The 19,670-nt window shown below is 53.2% G+C and overlaps 1 protein-coding gene across 1 annotated transcript; it reads right to left on the reverse strand.

The window, feature by feature from the left end:
* Positions 1-10,860: 10,860 nt before the first annotated feature.
* Positions 10,861-19,355, reverse strand: LOC127034242 (folate receptor alpha-like). Its single transcript, XM_050922909.1, has 5 exons — positions 19,291-19,355; positions 17,452-17,593; positions 14,468-14,656; positions 13,511-13,646; positions 10,861-11,345 (listed from the first exon to the last, which is right to left on the reverse strand). The coding sequence occupies exons 1-5, from the start codon at positions 19,353-19,355 to the stop codon at positions 11,071-11,073; spliced, it is 807 nt and encodes a 268-aa protein (XP_050778866.1). The 3' UTR covers positions 10,861-11,070.
* Positions 19,356-19,670: the final 315 nt, after the last annotated feature.

Raw genomic sequence — 19,670 nt, forward strand, 5'->3', positions numbered from 1 at the left:
TGTCCAGGGCCCCCGGGACGCAGCTGGAGGAGCCGGCGCCGCTGGGGGCCGGCTGCGGGGAGCCCGGGCCGAGGGCTCTCGCCCCGCCGCGCCCTTTGCCCGCGTCTCCTCTGCCGCCGCCCCGCGCGGGGGAGAAAGTTTCCTCCTGCAGAACAAAAGGAGCAGAAGTTGCGAGGAGCCGGAGCGGGGGCTGCGCACGGGCTCTCTCTTCCTCCAGGAAGCCCCCTGCACCAGCGACTCTGCGGAGCAAAGGGCGAGGGTTTTCCAACATCACCGAGGGGGGGGCAAGCTCCCGGGACAATGGGACAGTCAGGGCTGCGGGCAGAAGCCACGGGGAGGGGGGGAAAAGTTTCTCCTGAGCAAACAGCCGCGCGAGTTTTTCTTCCTTCCCAAAAAAGGAGAGGGGCGGGAGCAGCAGCGGGCTCGCCGCTGGGTTTTGCTGCTCCTCCGCGCTGGGGAGCCCGGCTGCAAAGTTTCCCTGGCTGCTGCGGCCGTTCGCGCCCCCTTGCTGCTAAGTGTCCGTCCAGCCGCTCGCTTCCCCCTTTGCAGGCTGGGCCATGGCAAGTCCCGGCTCCGCTGCCGCGGCTCACCTTCCCTGGGCAGCTCCTGCAGGCAGGGCTGGCTCAGAGCAGCGCGCTCTCTTCCTGCGAAATGCAGTCCCCCTCTGCCCTTCGGAGCATGCCTGCGGAGGGACAGGGCAAACAGAACCACCCAGACCGAAAAATGTAGCTAGTGGCATAATAAGTAATGAATAAACTTCCTCATGCAGCCTTGCATGACAACTGGTGGCTGCTCTTAAAGGGACAGTACCTGGGTCTTCGGTTCTTTTACTGGGGGGGGGGGGTTATACAAATGGCTTAAGGGATGATCACCAGCTTTATAGCTCTATTTGGGCATAAGCTTTCATGGGTAAAAACCCCACTTCTGCAGCTGCATGGAGTGAAAAGTGACAGATACGGGCATAAATATATAAACAGACTCAGAAACTGCAGAGCCACCATTTAATTGCAAACTTAACACCATTAATTAGGGCTTGATTAGGGGGACTGGGAGTGGTTGGCTCACTACAAAACCAATTTTCCCTCTCTTGGTATTGACACCCCCTCATCAATTATTGGGAGTGGACCACATCCACCCTGACTGAAGTGGCCTTGTCAGCACTGGTTTTACACTTGTAAGGTAACTCCCTTCTCTTCATGTGCCAATATATTTATGTCTGTATCTGCAATTTTCAATCCATGCATCTGAAGAAGTGGGGTTTTTACCCACGAATGCTTATGTCCAAATAAATCTGTTAGTCTTTAAGGTGCCACTGGACTCCGTGTTGTTTTTGTGGATACAGATTAACATGGCTACCCCATGATACTGTATGTCTTACCAAGATCTGGGAGCTCTCTGTAAGCCCCAAAGCTGATCTCTGTCACCAATAACAGATATTACTTCCCCCACCTTGTCTCCCTTGCAGCACCTTCCATCAGGAGGCCTCCCATTTAAAAGGTTCTATATGCAGCTGCCACCTCTGGGGTGGATTGCAGCTTCAGCTTATCACCAGGGATCCTAGTTTTCCGTGATTAAAAAAACCAACATTCTCTGATCAAAAGACCATAAAAATCCACGTTTTTTTATGATTAAAATGAAACGCTGAACTTAGTAGAACCCCATTTATCAGAGCCTCCATTATCCAGCTCTCCGTATTAACAGAACCACCAGCTGCCCGGGGCTGACAGCGCCAGGGCCGGGGCTTGGACCATTGCAGCTGGTGGTTCTGTTAATACAGAGAGTCGGATACTGGAGGCTCCGATAAATGGGGTTCTACTCAATATGTTTTTATCTTTTCACAAAATGGAAAAACTAAAAATTCTCTGTAAAAACTCAAACACTGGGTTTTTCCGTAGCAAACAGATTTGTAGGATCCCTACTTATCACCCACCAGCCACTGCTTGCAGGACTTTGAGCAAATCACTTAAGCTCTGTGCTTTGATTTCTCCTCTATAAAAGGAAGATAATAGTTCTGGCTTGTTTAGCTAGATTGCAAACTCTTCATCATAGGAACTGTCTTGTACTACATGTTTGTACAATACACCGCTAGCACAATGGGGATCTTGGTTAGAGGCACAAGATGCTGCTAAATAAATAATCTTACTTCATATTTGTTTAATGCTGACAACGTGCTTGCCACTGTAGCAGAGAACTTGGCAGGAAATGGTTTATTTCCTCCCATGAAAAATGTTGATGAAATTTTAGAAATTGTGTTCCCTGAAATTGTTCTTTCCAAATTCCTCAAGATTTTACTGAAAAGCCAAAAAAGGGCAAACGATTTTTTTTTTAAATTGGCTAGCTGGGCAAACATTTGTGGGTTTACTGAAAATTTTGGCTCCGGTGGCTGAAATCTTTCAGTTTTACCCAAAATGAACAAGCAAAAAAGGTGTTTTTTTCCAAACAAAAAACAAACCCTACACAAAAAAATTGTCAAAATCAAACATTTCATGGCAAAGTTTCCACATGGAGAAAACAATTATTTTTCTTGGAAAAAAATGGTTAGAGAGAAAACTTTTGATCAATTTGACTGGTCAGTACACATAAAGCCAGTCACGATTCACAGGAGCTTAGGAGAGCGAGAAGACAGAGCAGCCTGGGGGTCTGGTTGCCAATTTTGGTTGGACATATTCCAAGATTGTTGTTTAATTCCTGGAGTAATCCAAGATTCCTGGGGGATTCAGGGGTGGGGAAGTGTGCATGGGATCCTGCCCTTTGTTTAAAAAAATACAGGATCATCACACAACCATTTGAGACAGGAAGTGAAGATGAACACCAGTTGAAACTACAAGAAGAATTTAGGGTGACAGAATTTAATTGCCCGAGTTGGAATTTAGTGAGGATACCACAATTAATGTGCTATCTCTTGTGCGAAGCAGCAGAGGAGCTCAGGCTCGGTACGGAAAGCGTTCCCGGGAATGACCGTCCTCAGCCTTTCAGAAGGGCGGGTGCTAATAACAAAATCCACAAGTAGGCAAGGCCCTTGGACTGGCCTCTCACCTAAATGGCCATATTTTGCCAGCAGCACGGTGTCCTCAAGCATCGCATTGGGGTATTGCTTTGGGACTGGCTGGGAGGGAGGGTGCCACCCACTGCCATGCCACTTCCTGCTAGGGGATCGCCTTGGAGTCAGGATTCAAACCCAGCACCTTGCAGAGATCGGCCAAGGTGCGAGCAAACCACTTACCTATCACTGTTCTATAGCTACAAACAGACCCGCCCCTTTAATCCTGTTGCAACACAAACCAGGTGCGGGGGCTGCATTTTGTCCCGCAATAAGAATGTGGAGTTACATGTGAGGCATAAAACCTTCCCCTCCCCTGCTGCAAACAACTTCACCCTAAGGAGGGAGAAGGGAAGCCACCACAGCTCAGCAGGGTGCATGGAAGTGGGCCTCTTCGATGACCTCCCCTCCCCAACTGAAGAGCCCTCGAGTGGCCTCCCACACCCATGCTGCCTCCCAATCAGAGGGAGAGTGTCACAGCTGATTGATGAGTCACTGCCCCTCTTCCAGGCTTGGGGAGAAGGAGCTGGAACCCCAGTGGAGTTAAAGTAGTTACACCCTATTACAGTAGCAGTGAATGAGGCCAGGTCTACACTGTACATGTAGCTGTGTGGGGCAGGGGTTTGATCCCTGACCTGATCCCTAGTGTAGACACAGGCAAAGCTGCACTTTTGCCTGTATAGATTGTTTTGTATGGCAGGGGTTGGGGAGGGCTGGACGAAGCTTTATCCCCATTAGCTTGGCCAGTATAAGCCGTGCCCGCACTAGGGGTACGTCTACGCTGCCGTCAGGAGGTGTGACTGCGTGTACACATACCTGAGCTAGCGTGGATCTAGCTTAGTATGTGCCCAGGCCACTCAAGCAGGTACCCAGGCCCTGGACGGGCAGCTTTAGTGCCAGTGTTACTGCTGTGCTGGGAGCTGGCCAGATCAAAGCTGGCTGGGGGGAGGGGGAGTCTCCACGGGTTGCAGTCACATCTCTGAGTGCCGGGTAGCCCCACCCTAGCAGTGCAGCGGGCCAGCCCGCCCACACCAGCAATGCACACCCATGCATAGCTTGAAGTGCAGGGTGCGCTGCCCCAGCCGCTGCCGGGCGCTGACCGAGGGCTGAGTGCAGGTCTCCTGCCCGGCTGTGCAGGGCACCACCCTAGCGTACTGGAAACAGTGTCCGAGGGGGGTTCGGTGGCGAAGGGATGTGAGGCTGCCTAAGGGCCCTGGCTTGTATCTCTTCCTGTCCTCTAGCCTCGTCCCCAGGGACAGCAGCCTGCACCCAGCCTTGCAGCATGTAAATGAAGGCCGGGGAGAAAGAGGAAGGCAGAATTTCACAAGCCCCAGCTGCAGGGAGCACTCGAGCGAATCCCCGCTCGGATGGGGGAGCTGCACAGAGGATTTTAGATGCCAGCTCCAGCCTAAGACCGAGCTAGACAGCTGCAGTACTGCAGATCTCCTCGCGGGAAAAGGAAGTAGGGTCACTGCGACTTCCTCTGAGCTTTCCGCCTCTCTGGGGCCAAGCGGGGCAGGGGCCTGGCGGGCGTGAGCTGTGGCTTGGGAACATGTGCGAGAGCTTGCCGGAGAGAGGCGCTCCCAGGAGGCAGAGGGAGGAATGGAAGCTCCAATAACAAACCAGTGGGGGCCTCCCCAGAGCAACCCTACAATAACAAACTGGTGTATAGAGCCGGGATGGTTCTTGGGGCACCCTGGACTGAGGGTCACCTGGCTACCCCCTGCCTCTAGCGAGAGGGCGCTTGCCCAGGGTGGCTGGGTGTTAGCTCCCGAACACCACTAGCCTGTCAGCCACTCAAGCGCTCTCCTCTGGGCTAGGCCAGCCCTGGCTTTGCCTTGCAGGTTATCAACGGGTGCACCCCAGGCTCCGAGTCCCTTTGGATCGTTCCCCTGTAATAACCACTCCCTGGCACTGGCGCCTCACAGAAATCCATCCTCTCCTGTCCCCCAAGGAGCAGAGCACCCCCCAGTTAATCACCGCGCCTGGAAACCACACAGCACCTGCCAGCAAACAAAGGAAGGTTTGTTTAAGAAAATATAGAGATTCTACAGGAAACGAGTGAGCGCCCTGGAAACAAATGGTTGCCAGACACAACAAAATCCTGAAACACGAACCTGGGCCTACACTTATCGATAGTTCCCCTGCCTGGCTAATAGAGTAGGTTTCCCCCGCACCGTTCAGTCTGTTGTGGAGCCTGCTGGCTTCACAGGAGCCAGGATCCCATTTTTCATGAGAACACCCTCACCCCTCAAGAGGTCTGCATCCTTAGTGAAAGGATTGGGATCATCCCCCATGTTATAGTGGAACAGCCTTTGGTCTTTGTTCATAGGCACGGCGATCCCCTCTCCGTTGTAATGTTCCATTTTCACCTCCAAGTGCTGCCGAAGGTTGGCAGTTTTCTTTGAGGGTTTCCATTGATAATCTCGGGATGGAGCCAGGCTGGACAGGGGAGCCCTGGCATTACACCCCCGGCTAACCAGGGCAGGGACATGACTCCCTACAGCTGGAATGGGCCATCACAGAGACACACTATCCCCTGGTGATGAACTTCTCCTCCACATCCATAAAGCACACGGTCAGTATCAACACATTCTTCCTTCGCTATTACCCGGCCATACGTCTCGCACTGATCGTGAGCCTTGATAAGTCAGGAGCTTTCTCTAGACACCTTGCATGTTACTCTTTCTGGGTACATACCCTGCAAGACGGGTGTGTGGTGCACTGAGTTTGTTGGTCTGAGGTGGGAGTTGTTTGCAGAGAACAAGGAGCCGCTGTGTCACCACAGCCCAGTGCTCATTCCAGGAAACCCCACAATACTTGCCCCAGAGTGACCCCAAAAGACACACGAGTATGTACGGCCCAGTGCAGATCAAGAGCAACCCTACAAAAACAAACTAGTGTGCACAGGACCAGACTGACTGTACAGTAACAACCAGCGTGCCCAGTCCTAGCGTGACTCTATGATAACAAACCAGCCCCCTGTCATGAGTACAGGGGACTAGACCAGACGACCTCTTGAGTTCCCCTCGGGTCCTACAATTCTATGATTCTATGCAGCCCCTGCCCGGCCGTACAAAAACAAACTAGAGTGCACAGGCCCCGACCAACCCTACCATAACAAACCACTGAGTGAAGCCCCCAAACTTCCACAAGACCCTACAATAATAAACTAGTGTGTACCTGTCCAGAGTGACCCTACACACCAGCAAGCTCAGAAGAAAGAAAAATGTTTCTGTGAAGACTTTGATTTCAGAATCTCTGGGACATTCTATACCTTGCGGGAGTGTTCTGTAACCCCCTCATTCTTCATTTTCATACCATCATGATCTTATGTGTAAAGCATCCGCCTGTCTTCCAGCCTGACAGTCCACAGCAAGAGAGCTGCCGAAACCCACGCCCCTCCGACACCAAGGGAGGAGGTTGTGGAGTTTGCTTCGAATCACCTTATTCCTGATCTTGTCCTGTAGCTGACGAAGAGGGCGAGATCCACAACATCAGGCCAGTGCTCTTTACTTAGCCTTCATTGGTGCCCGCGGGTCACTGGTTAGTGCTTCTGAGCTCCCCTCGATCACGCTCTCCAGCCCCGTTTCTGTGTGTTGCTCCTCTCTGAGCTGACGGTGCTTCCCCAGGAGCATCACTAGTGCCAGGACATGAGCTTTTATGGCAAGCCGGCTTCGTCGAACGGCCCGCCGTGGTCGTTTGGCGAGATCACAGATCGGGGTGAGGAAGGGAACTGTGGTTGAGTGGCAGACGTAGGGTGTGTCTGCAGTATGGGGCGTAGCTAGATCGCCGTATCTGTGCCAGGAGAACCCTGTAGCAGAGCCGCAGCACACCTCCCCAGATGGGTTTTCCCAGCACTGTAGGAACACTCCCACCCTCGAGGGCCTGTTCCTCCGTTCCCCCAGCTGTCCTTGCCAAGCGTGAGGTCGGCAGAGCTCCATCAGCCGGGGAGTGGTATTTTCACACCCCCAACCAACCTACCGCTGTCGGCCTAACTGTAGAGTGGAGACCAGGCCTTAGACTGTCGGGAGGCGTTTGACTTAACACCACAGGAGAGGCTGGTTCTTGACGCGGAGCTGTAGAAAAACAATGCAGCACCCCCAGGCAGAGCAAACAAGAGAGCCTGGCATTGGAGCTTGATAGGTGCTGTAGGGCTCCCAGAGGCCGTGCTGATGGGCAGGGTGTGAATGTCCCCGATAAAATAGAGCATCTCAACCACAAGTTACGGGGGCGAGGCAGAAATCACTAGGTGAGGTTCTCTGGCCTGCGTGATGCAGGAGGTCAGAGTGGCTAATCACAGTGGTCCCTGGTGACCATAAACTGATCAGTCTATAAGAATAAGACTGGCTCCAGTTTGTCAACAAACAGACTAAAATGTATGAGCTTCTCCATTGTCTGTGAGGCACAGTATCGCTTCCACCCCTTCACAGCTATATTAATGCTGGTTATATTCCTGCAGCAGCTCCAAACCCCAGTCACAGACCAGGCCCCACTCTGCCAGGCATGGACAGACAGAACAAAAAGGGGGTCTCTGGCCAAAGAGATGACAGTCTAAGGATAAGACAAGAAGTGCCCCAGAGAGATCGACAGGGAACGCAAGGGAACAATGAGACACCACCGCACGGTGCAGTGATTGTGCCGTTCCCCTGGTATTCTCTGGACCGGTGATCTGCTAGGTCACTCCAATCCTCGACTCTGGGAACCAGCCTTACCCTGCTCCGCTGTGAGAACTCCACTCCTGGGCTGTTCACGCACAGCTTCTGGCATGTAAACGGCTTCTTGGATTGTGCAACTGTATGACACTAGCCAATAGCTCCGGTCCCAGACAATCCTAGGAACCTCTGTCTTGCAGTGTCCAGTTATGCCTGCTGGACACTGCAAGCTTATATGAGTGTCAATTTAACAAAGAAATTAATATATACTAGGCTTCTTGTTGCCTCTGGGGAGCTAATATCCAGCTGATTCCCCCAACTTACAGCATGGATTAGTGACAACCACATGACACAATTTTCATAACTTCGTATGCATTAGGGATACACATATATGGATAGAGAAATGACTTTCAGCAGATCACAATCTTTCTCCTGATACAAGGCATGTGTGATAAATGATGGGGGGAGGAGTAGCTCCTGGACACCCAGCCAGCCAGTAGCTGTAAAATTCCTCTTGGTAGCTGTTCTCTGCTTGCTTTACCTGTAAAGGGTTAAAAAGTCCCCCAGCTGAAGAAAAGGAGTGGGCACCTGACCAAAAGAGACAATGGGAAGGTAGAACTTTTTAAAATTGGGAAAGAAACTTTCCCTTTGTCTGTGGTTCTCCAGAGACGGTGACAGGGAGCAGCAATGCTGTGTAGGCTTGAATCAGGTATGAAAATTCATCTTCCATACCTAGGAGGACTCACTGGGACAGGGAATGTTGAAATAGATGCAATCAGGTTTATTTCTTTATTTTGACTTGTGAATCTCTTCTGTGCTAATCCCTAGGTGCTTTTGTTTGCTTGTAACCTTTAAACTGCTCCCAAGAAAGCTATTCTCAGTACTCAATTTTTGGAATTGCTCTTTTAAAATCTAGCAAAAGCCTAAATTCCAGATTGTTTTTTCTTCCTTTTTGTTCTTAAGGAAATGTACCTTTAAAAACAGGAGTGGATTTTTGGTGTGTCAGCCTGCAGGTCCCATTGCATGGATGGTGCAGGCTGCTCTTTGGGTCTTCTTGGTGACCTCATCCTCTCAGGACTGATCCAAGCTCCTCCTGCTGCATGGCCTAAGGATCCTGAGAAAGGCACAGCCCAGGATGCAAGGCATGCTCACCCACCACCCCACCACTGAGGTCCCCATTCCTCTGGGATGACTGGCCCAGCCCACGAGTCTCTTGCATGACTCACCACGGCTACTGCCTGCCAGATGCTCTGGGTTTGTGGCTGATGGATGCACGTGGACACAGTGCCACCTCTTGGCCTCAGAGGAGAGCCTGGGCAGCACCCGAGGGTCTGCTCAGGGTCAGCGGGCTGGGGACGAGTCAGGAGCCTCAGCGGTGGGGTGGGACCTGGTCCCTTTACACAGCTCAGGCAGGGCTGGGCCAGAGATGGGGATGAGGCAGGAAAGGAGCTTTGGAATGAAGAGAGCTGGAGCCGGAGTAAGGGATGCCCGCCCCATACCCATCCCCACCTGGCCCTGCTCACTGGGGAAGCCAGTCAGTTCCGGTAGCTGGAGACAAGTCCCTGTGAAAGTTGCACAGGGTGGGGAGAGGGAGAAGATCGATTTGTACAATACACTAAGGCCCCTGGGGTGAGTGATGGCAGCCAGGCTGGGGGCAGGATGCCAGGCCCAGAGGAACATATAGGGAGAACCTGGCATGTGGCTTTTGCTGAGCAAAGGGGTCAGCGGGAAGGAGCCAACCTTGGCCTTGCTAGTGGATCAATAGAAGCCCACTATGACCAGCTAATCTGACTCCTGACTAATGCCAGCCAGAGCAGATCCCAGAGTAATTCCAGTCTGAGCAAGAACAGAGCTCATAGGAAACCAGCCCAGCAGGATTTAAAACAGCACCAGGGATGGAGAATCCACCATGCACTTAAGAAGTTGTTTCTAAGGGCTAATTACTCTCACTCTTAAACACTGACCCCTTAATTCCAGTCCAACTTTGTCAAGCAGCAGGAACATCCAGGAGTCTCCATTGAGCCTGACTACAAACAGAGCTGAGACTAAAACCAGTGGGGGAAGATCAGTGGGGGCAGGAGCAGATGACAGGGCTACATAGTTGCATTCCAGTGTCTTTTCTCATAGATCTGAGACTCTCTTGGGCTTTCTCAGGCCTCGTCCACCCAGAGAGCCAGTGGGCAGGGCTGCTGCTCCCAAACAGCTGTGGGGACAAGGCCTGAGAGCCCAGGCCCTGTGCAGAGCCCATAGGCTGCTTGTTGGAACTGGCACTAGGGCAGAGTTGGAAGAAGGGCACTAAGGACAGAGTAGGGTCTAGGGAATGGGACCCCATAGGCCAGCTGCCCAAGAAGGGGCATTAGACAGGGAGCCTGCAGCCCAGGAACACATCTGAGCAGCTGGAACCCAGAGCAAACACCTGGAGGCAGTAGTTCATACCAGTATTGCAGTGAGCATTGGACGGGACCCTGCATCTTCCCACAGAGGCTCCCCCTGCAGGCTACACAACCTGGGTGCAGGACATCTGCCAGGTGGAGAGTTCCTAGCACCAGGCAGGAGAGGAAGCTGCAGCTGCCTGCAGTGCCCAGACGCTGCTCTGCAGCCCCACCTGCAGTCAAAGCATTCAGAGCCCAACATGGGGGGCTTGCAGAGACTGGAGCCAGGCCCATATGTAGGGATCATACTCTACCCCCCAGCCACTGTTTGAGCAGAGTGTCCAGGCCCAGATCCCACCTCAGTTTGGGTCAAAGACAACCTGAGAACCCCAAGCTAGGCCCACTTCTAGCTTTGCAGCCCTGAGCACAAGGACATTTCTATCAAGGAGGAGACAAGCACAGAGCAGGGCTAGGACAGTTTATTTTGCCAGATTCTCCCACAAGCTGGGAGGTCTCAGTTCCAGACAGTTCCCACCTGCAGCTCAGGGGCACAAGGGCAGGACAGCGAGCCAGGGGAGGGGACACCTGTATTTCCAGGGAGTGCAGGATGGCAGGGATCAGACAAGGAAGTTAGGTAGTGAGGGCATCATAATGAGAGGGGACCTGCCCTGGAACCTGACAGAATAAATACACCCAGCCAGGGAGTCGCTGCATGTTACAGAGCTCAGATCCCCAGGACATGGAGGGATCTCTCCCAGAGCCCGCTGGGAAAGAGGAGCGTGGCAGGAGAACAGACAATAAGATCAGAGAGGCAGTCACAGGGGAGGGGAGAGACGGGACTAATCTGGTTCTATTGTGTCTTGTCAGGGTTAGCAGTAGCCAGACAGAATCCTGAATCTGCTGGCAAGAGCCCAGAACAGGGCTGCAGGGCAAACACACCCTGTGCCCTGAGTGGAAATATTTCCTGTATAAGCCAGTGGAGCTGCCAGAGGCTTCTGGATGCTCAAAGCAGGGACAGGAGAGCAGCCGGCAGCAGCAGCAGGACAGCCCGTGGCGCAGGAGAGGCGTCTCTTCCGTTCTGGGCATAGTACTTGGCCACGGCCACGTTGGGGTTCCCGTTGGCAGGGTCGAACCACATCTGGATGCAGCGCCCGCTGCCCCAGTGCTGTGTGGTGTATTTGTACGAGTTGGACCAGATCTTCTCACACAGGTCTGCCGGGCGGGGGAAGATGTATTTGAACAACTGGCACGTGGAGCTATGAGGGCACCGGTTGGTCCCTAGAGAGGGAGAGAGAGGGCAGCAGTGAGCAAGCTGTGGCTGGACTCCCTCTAGCCAGCCTTCCCCATCTCTGGCTGCTAGGCATCTGCCAGTCCCCAGCTGCTGGCTGAGCTGGCAACAGACCAGCAGGCTTGTGGGAGAAACAGTCCTTCCATGTGAGGTGAAGTTCAAGGGCTTGTAGCCATGTCGCTCACCTCCTGGATTTATCCCTGGCTGGCACCCTGATGGGCTGGGCAGACAGATGGAGAGTAGTAAGAATGAGGAACCTACCCCAGCTGGGCTCCCCTGAGCTAGTTTCCCCCCTGCCCCAAACAATTCTGCCAATGTTAATCCTTCCAGGCCCTCCATCACCCCATTGTCTGTAGCTTATCTATTGTCATGAACCTGAGGTAGGGCAGTGCTCTTCTCCCCAGTACACAAGTGGGAAACTGAGGCACAGAGACTGAATTATGGTCACACAGTGAATCTATGGAAGAGCAGTGCTAGCCAATACAGGATCCCAACACTTTGCAAAACTGCCTTCAGCCTTGGCACTAGCTAATCAAGAGCTTGTCAAAAGGCAAAACTATATCCAGTCTAGGTCCCAGTACAGCTAGTGTCATGGGCCACTGGGCTAGAACAGTCTGCAAGAGAGACATTGAGCCAAGGAAGAGTTACAGACTGGTGAGTTGGGTCTTAGCCGTGTGTGGGGGAGTTTAGTAACTTGTAAAGCCACACTGGAAGTGTAGGTAGTTTAAAAAAAATCAGTTGCTCTCAACCTTTTGACAGGGGTACAGTTGTCTGGAGGGTCTGATTTGCCTCATGTACCTTCAAGTTTCATTTCAGTTACTTGCTTACCAAGTCAGACAAATACACAAGTGTCACAGCACATGTACAAACTGCTGACTCATTTTACCAATACAGTTATAAAAACTCAATTGGAATGTAGACTATACACTGAAATGCAAGTACAATAGACCAGTATAAATAAGTCATGGTCTGAAGTTTAGTTTATACCAACTTCACTAGGGCATTTTATGTAGCTTGTTGTAAAGCTAGACAAATACTAGAGGAGTTGATGTACTCCCAGAAGACCTCTGCATGTCCCCAGGGAGGCATATACGCCTGTTTGAGAACCACTGGTTTAACTGCATGATTCCTCAACACCCCTTCTGCTAAGGTGGGCATCTTGCATAAAAACAAGAAAAGTGACATTCCTACCCACTCCTACAGAGCCAGATTGTATTGCACCGGGGTCTTTAGAAGGAACCATTAGGGTGACCTAGTCTGACCCCCTGGATTGGTTGTGAGCAGGTATTTGGCTTGGTTTGCTTATTTGGCCTCCTGAACATTGAGAGCCATGAATGTTGTCAGGCAGTGGCCACCCCCTACAGTCAATAGCAGGGAACTGAAGCAGATCTCAAGTCACAGGCTCTAAGCATTTGCCACCCTTCTTCTGGGCAGAATCTGCCACTGCTCCAGCCTAGGCTCTGAGCCCCATTCACTCCTCTGCCCACTGAAGGTACATGGGCATTCCCAGCACGGACCTGAGTCCAGGGCTCCTGCCAGCTCCTTCTGCACATCACGGAGAGCCCCATTTTACACTCTCCATCTCTGTCCCTGGGACATCACAGCTGTGGCTGCCTCCAGGACCTGGACCCACTTTGGAGGCAGGGGATACTGGTGAGCAGAGGGGCACCACACCCCCACGCACCTTGGGGAGGAAGAGCCCAGAGCCACACAGCCTCCTGCTGGGCAGTTCTGCCTCCTGGGTGAGCAGATTTCCTGGCCTCTGCTCTAGCATGGGCACCATTGCAACAGCTAAGATGCTCCAGGTTCACTGGACACTACGTTCAGTCCAAGGGATGAGCCACTCCCCTAGTCTGACCCAAACCAGGGAAAGCACAGAGAAGAGAGGAGACTACAGGACCCAGCCCCTCACTTCCAGGGTGCTCCTCTCATGAGCCCCCACCCAGGGTCTGTAGCTAGTCAGAGGGCTGCTGCCATCAAGGGGTAAGAAGAGGTAGGAGCCCCTCCTCCAGCTCCTGGGCCTCTGAACCAGCCTTAAATCTGTACAGCGAGGTCTGACCCCTCCCCATTTCCCCCCACCTCCATGCTGCAGCAGCCTGACTCCACCCCACAGCACAGAGTGGGGTGGTGGGTTTGCTCTCAGCAGCTCACTGACCTGAGGTCCAGTTCCAGCCCTTGTGCCAGTTCTCCTTGCAGGTGACGGCATCCTTGCAGGCCTCCCACCACAGCTCACAGTCCTCCTTGCACAGCGGCACGTTGAGGATCCTCTCCCGGCGCCAGCTGTTATCCGCCTGGTGGGACAGAGCTGTGAGCATCAGGGGGCAGCTCTGGACTTCTCCCAGGGGGAAGATCAGCCTCCCCAGTGGGCAGGGGTCAGAGACATGCTCTCCCCCTCCCCGCCCCCAAATCCAGCACCACTGAATGGAGCCAGTGTGAGTCCCAGCAGAAGCAGGCCCAGTCCCCAGGGGAAGGGAGTTCCTCAGCAGCCTCCCCGCACACCTGAGCTGCAGCATCCACAGCCCAACAGGCATCCCATGCAGCTCAACCAGGCAATGGGCAGGCCAGCTTGATGTCCAGGATCTCGTCCCTGGATTTATTGCAAAGCCCTGCTCAGGAGCAGCATCTTTGATCTCAGCTGTTGCCTCCAAAGCAAACACCCTGCATGAACCCACCTCACCGCAGGACAGAGGCAGCATCAGTCCCACCGAGACACCAGCCAAGCTGGGGCCTTCTGCAGAGCTCAGCTTTGGTGCCAGGTTCTCTGGAGCCCTAGACAGCAGGGGTGGGGGATGGCAGGACCCCAGGGGCACTGCCTGGGGAGGGAAGATAAGGAGCTGTTCGTCAGTGCAGCCTCCAGGTGCTTTGTGGGGATTGTCTTGCCCACATGCAATGGGCTCTGGCTGGATACGGGACACCAGCTGCCAGTGGAGAATTGAACCTGGGGTCTTTGGCACAGAAAGCACAAGCCCTGACTGCTCAAGCTGAAGGAGCAACTCCCTGTGGTGCTTGAGAGATGAACTGTTGAGACCTGCCACTAGAGGGAGCCTTGAGCACATGCACCAAGCCAGCCTTCTCCCCCCCCAGCCCAGTGCCCAGCCCCAACACCGCTGACCTGGTCAATCCAGGGCCCCAGGTTGGGCGAGCACTCGTACAGACATGTGTCCTGGATGAAGTGCCGCTTGCACATCTCTGGCATCACCCCACAGTGGTTCCAGTTGAAGTTGTACAGGTAGGACTGGTCCTGGTGAGCCCCCGTGCTGGTCTCAGCCGTGCAGCAGGCGTTGTCTTTCCACAGGGCACACTGCGAACACAGAGAGAGACGGGTACACAGGGGATTTCAGCAGCTCGCCAGGTGGCAGAGAGGGTGCTGTAGATGCAGCAGCATCCCCGGTCTCTAGTGGTGCCTAGTGGGACTGCTCTGGTATCAGCACTGGTAGGGCCATGGCTAAGGACCAGGGATTGAAGGGCTGAGATGCTTTTTGCCGAGTGCTGGGAGATCTTGAAACTACTAAATGTTGTTAAGTGGGGAAGCTACAGACTGGTGGCAGGAGGTGCAGGCACCGAGCTGATAAATGAGGTTTGATTGGGCTCCAGATGTAACCCCCCTCCCACCCCAATTGTGATCTCCTCTGTGGGATGCTGGGGAAGTGGGGAATGGGGAAGAAGGTGCAAAGAGACAGACTGAGTTTGTCCAAATGAAAAAGCCTCCTAGTGACAAGGCACCACTTCCACATCTCAACTTGAGGATCATGTGGAACTAGAAAGCTGAACTAAATTAGATTGTTGGTAAGATATGTAGCCAGTGAACAAGATTGGGATGGTCTGCCCCCACCCCCCTTTTTCTGGGTGGGTGGGGTGATGCAGTAGGGACTATGTGTGGGGATGGGAGAGCCCGGGATGTCTTGAGGTGAGGGACAGGACCTAAGTCTGTAACCTGAGCCAGGCTGGAGGGGGAGGGGGACAGCACCTTTGCCCAGGAAGCCGGACAAAAGGAAGGGGCCGGCTGGAGGGAGTTAGTTCAGTTTTGGTTTTGGGCTTGGTGGTTGGAATTCAGGGTATCCTAGGCTGGGATCCAAGCACCCTGAACCCCCAGAAGGACTCAATTGAGGGGTCCTGGTTGTGCCTCCAAGCTCTGCTGTAACCTGTATTCCTGTTGTCCAATAAACCTTCTGTTTTACTGGCTGGCTGAGAGTCACTCCGAGTCCCAGGAAGAGGGGTGCAGGGCCAGACTCCCCCACACTGACAGGTGGGGTTTCTCTCACACACACACACACACACACACACACACACACACACACACACACACACACTAGGAGGAAGATTGGACTGACTGCTGTCTGAGAGAGGAGAGGAAGGACATGGCTGCCTCCCCCACCTTCTCTCCTGCAATCTGCTGGGACACCTTCTTTGTCCCAATCCCAGATCTTCTTACCAGCCTGGGCTAGACAGCAAGACCCACCTGACATCACCAGCTTCACTGGCTCCAGCTCACTCCTGACTTGGTTCCTGCTGTCACCCTGCCCCTCCACTTCCCACCTCAACCTTCGGTCTGCTTTCCTCTCTCCCTCCCTTTTGCCTCCTGTTCAAGAAGAGTCTGGCTTTTCTCACCATGCCTATATCCTGCAGTACTGCTGGGAGCCTGGGACCAGAAAGGCAGCACCTGGTGGGGATACAGATTTGCTGCATTTCGGAACAGCTGACCAGACCACATGCTGGGCCGGTTTCTCTGGCAGTGAGGTTGCAGAGTTTGATAAGCAGCTTCAGAGTCAGCACCAGATACAGATCTTCTCTGCCCCTGCATGTATTGGTCTGGTTTTGTCTTCTAGGACATATGACCTGGAGCTGTTAGTCAGATCACTTCTATTAACCCCTCTCCTCTCAGAAGATGGTTACTGCCATCTCCATCTGCCAGACAGCAGGGGAGAGACACTGCCTTCTAAACAACTCTACAGCAAAAGCTAATGGGGACAAGGAATTGTGTCAAACTTCAAGTCTTACTCAATATTAAGTTTCAGATTAGGGTTGCCACCTGTCCAGTTTTCACCCAGACAATCTGGGTTTCAGCTTGTGTGTGAGAGTGAAATGGCACCTGGACAAGCCCTGACATCTGTAGGTTTTTTTTTTTTTTTTTTTAAACTTGGCAGGGGGAGAGCAGAGAAGGGGCAGGGCCTCAGGGGTGCAGTTACCAGCAATTAGAAAGGTGGGAAACCCTCTTTCAAATGCTCTGTTTTTCTTCTAAAGATCTTTGTAATGGTGGCTGTCATCATGGTCCTAAACAAGCTGAGGTCTCCCAAAACCACATGTAAAATGGTTACACAGTGACAGGGCCATGTTAACACCCAGGTGTGCTAGAACAGTTGGTGTAGAAGGGGTGCTGAGAGCCATTGAACCCAACTGTAAACCCTGTGTATGATGGAAACCACTTCCAGCCAGGGGGTGCTGCAGACTCCCTCCCCCTGCCCCCCAGTTCCAGCACCTGTGTTGACACTTGCTACTTGGGCCAGTTTATTCTAGTGAAATAAAAGGGACATATCCAAGTCCACCCACATAATCAGTGGCAGAGCTGGATGGCAGCACAGGAGTCCTGGCTCCCCGGGCCCTCTGCCTCAGTCAGAGCCCTTCCCTAGGGCACCAGCAGGGGACAGGCCCCTTTTCAGAAGGGTGAAGTAGCCTGGTTTGCATGGCTTGCTTCGCTGCTGCCAGAGACAGGGCCGGCTCTAGGTTTTTTGCTGCCCCCAAAACCCCCAACAACGCTGCCCCTGAAATTGTGCCACTCCCACACACATGCTTGGTTTGCTGCTGCTTAGAGCTAGTCCTGGCCAGAGAGCTGGGTCTCCCTTGCCAGCCCAAGGACATTGGTGCCACGACCCAACCTGCTTCAGCCTACTAGAGCTGAGAGAGAAACCGCAATTCTTGGTGTGTTGCAAACACCTCCAGCCTCCTGTACTGCAGTCCTCCATGGCCCCAGAGAACCTGGTGTAAGGAACAGGCCTGCACTAGAAGGGACAGCAGGCCCAAGTGACTCAGTTACTCCTCACCCAAAGCGCCAAGGGGTCCAGGATGGGACTGACATGTATTAGTAGGACAAGACCGTACCTGGCCATGCAGTGCCCCCTCCGGGCCTGGCTTGGTTTTGTGGTGCTTGGCATCCATGCACGCATTCAGCACAGATTCCTTTGCGGCACTGGCCACACAGGCAGCCAACAGCCCCAGCACAGCCCACCACACTGCCATCTCCCTGTGACAAGAGCGAGGGGGTGGGGAATAGAAGAGAAGACATGTTAGTGCAGCTGCCCAGATGTGGCCTGGCTGCCTTTATGGGCATGACTGTGTGCTCAGAGCTATGCGCACAAGAGGGGATCCCCAGGCAAGAGCATCCGTGCTGGCCTGCTTCTGAGACTGGTGCTCTGCAGAGACCCAGGAGACCGACCACAAAGCCTCCTGCTCTGCTGGCAGCTTTTACCTGCCAAACATCCCACCTAGGCACATGGGTAGCAGGTTCTATGGGTCCAGGGCCCAGCTCCAGCAACATCTGAGACTGGGTCTCTCCATTGGCCCTGCTTTCCACCCCCAGGCATTTCCCCCACATGTCCCCTGGGCAATTTAATACAGCCCCCCACTCACCACTGGCAGTGCAGTGGAGCTGAGCAGCTTCCTGCCTGCTCATGCCCCATGGCTGTGGGCCTCTGGGCACAGGGGTGGGAGGGTCTGTGTCTACATACACAGCTCCCACCCCAAGCACCCCTGCAGGCAATAGGAAGCTGCAGGGGCAGTGCCTGGGGGTAGCTGCACATGGAGGCCCCCTGGCCCACCCTACTTAGCACCCCCCCCCCCAAGCCTGCACCCCAATCCCCAGCCCAGGGTCTGCACCACAGACCTCCTCCCCCTACCCAAACTCCATCCCAGAGCCTTAGACAGGGGCAGACTCTGGACATTACCATAATTTATACAGACTTGCCACCCCTGCATATGAGAGAGACCACAAAGCCTCCTGCTCTACGGCAGCTTTTACCCTCTAAACATCCCACCTAGGCACCAGTGGGGAAGGCACTTCCCCAAATCCCCACCCCAGGGTGGCTACTTGGTCTTGCAAGGGGCTCTGAGCAGAGCTCCCAATGTTTTGCCTCAGGGTGTGCTGGTTTCCACCCTAGCTATGAGCTCCCCTCCACCCTACAGCCACCCATGGGTGCAGTCATGCCACACCCTTGGTATTAGCCAATGATACAGAACCAGACGCTGTCTACTGGTTCCCTCATCTGAGCCTTAACCAGAGAGTCAGCAGTGACCACTGAGCTGGACCCTGGCCATCAAACTCCACTAACCTCACCAGCAGGCTTCTATGCTGGAACCACAGCATGAGATTAGACTCTGTTAGGTCTTATCTCTTCCTCCCTTGTTAGTTGTGTTCTTTCAATAGAGAGTCTGAGGAGGCTAGGTCACAGCTGTCTGGTTACCTCCAGTCAGCTGGAACAGGGTTGACAGAGTGGCCAGTTACACAATAACACAACCTTGGGCTGCCTGGATCACAGGCTGCAAGAGCAGACTCATAGCCCACCAACACCTGGTCTCAGGAGACTGACAGAGTCATTCCTGTTCATTTCAGGTCACTGGACTTGCCACTCCCTGACATGGCACTTTTCCAGGCCTTAATAAGAGGCCTGGTGCTAGCTTCCAATTTCTATTTGATTATCAAATATTCTCCCTCATTCCTTCTTGTTAAATCTCTTCTCCCCATCTTGGCCAAGGAGTTTCCTCCACTTTCTAGGTATTATCCTAGAAACACAGATACAAAGTTCCACTGCTGCAGTTTTTGCAGAAGCAGATCCCCCCCAAGCACTACCTGTGCACCCAGCCAAGGAACAAGGCAGACATGGGTCACAGACTAGTATCAGAAAGCAAGTCACACCTCTCTAGAAGCAAACAGCAGTTACACACCTAATCACATAGACACCTGGACACCAGCCAGCCCATATCACAACAGAAAAACAGGACCTGCCCATACCTTACTGTAAAAAGGGCCCTTCACTACTGCTTCAAGCAAATGCTCACCACAGCAAATATGCTTCTGGAGTCAGCTTTAATAGTCAAGTCCTTTAACCACAGGTGTTAACCCCTCCACACAACCAGGTTAATGAGGCTTAATTGTAACCAGTGCTCGTTACCTGTAAATTAGCAGTTTTTGTAACAGTCAAAGAGCTCTGTGTGTTTGCTGCAGGGCAGCTTAGTCCCATGTTAAGAAGACAATCAAGGATTTCATCTCAGAGGTCAGATGTCTGACCAAGTCCTGGACAAGGATTAGAACAGGGGTAGGCAAC

The sequence above is a fragment of the Gopherus flavomarginatus genome, chromosome 1 (assembly GCF_025201925.1).
Source record: "Gopherus flavomarginatus isolate rGopFla2 chromosome 1, rGopFla2.mat.asm, whole genome shotgun sequence".
Classification (NCBI taxonomy): domain Eukaryota; kingdom Metazoa; phylum Chordata; order Testudines; family Testudinidae; genus Gopherus; species Gopherus flavomarginatus.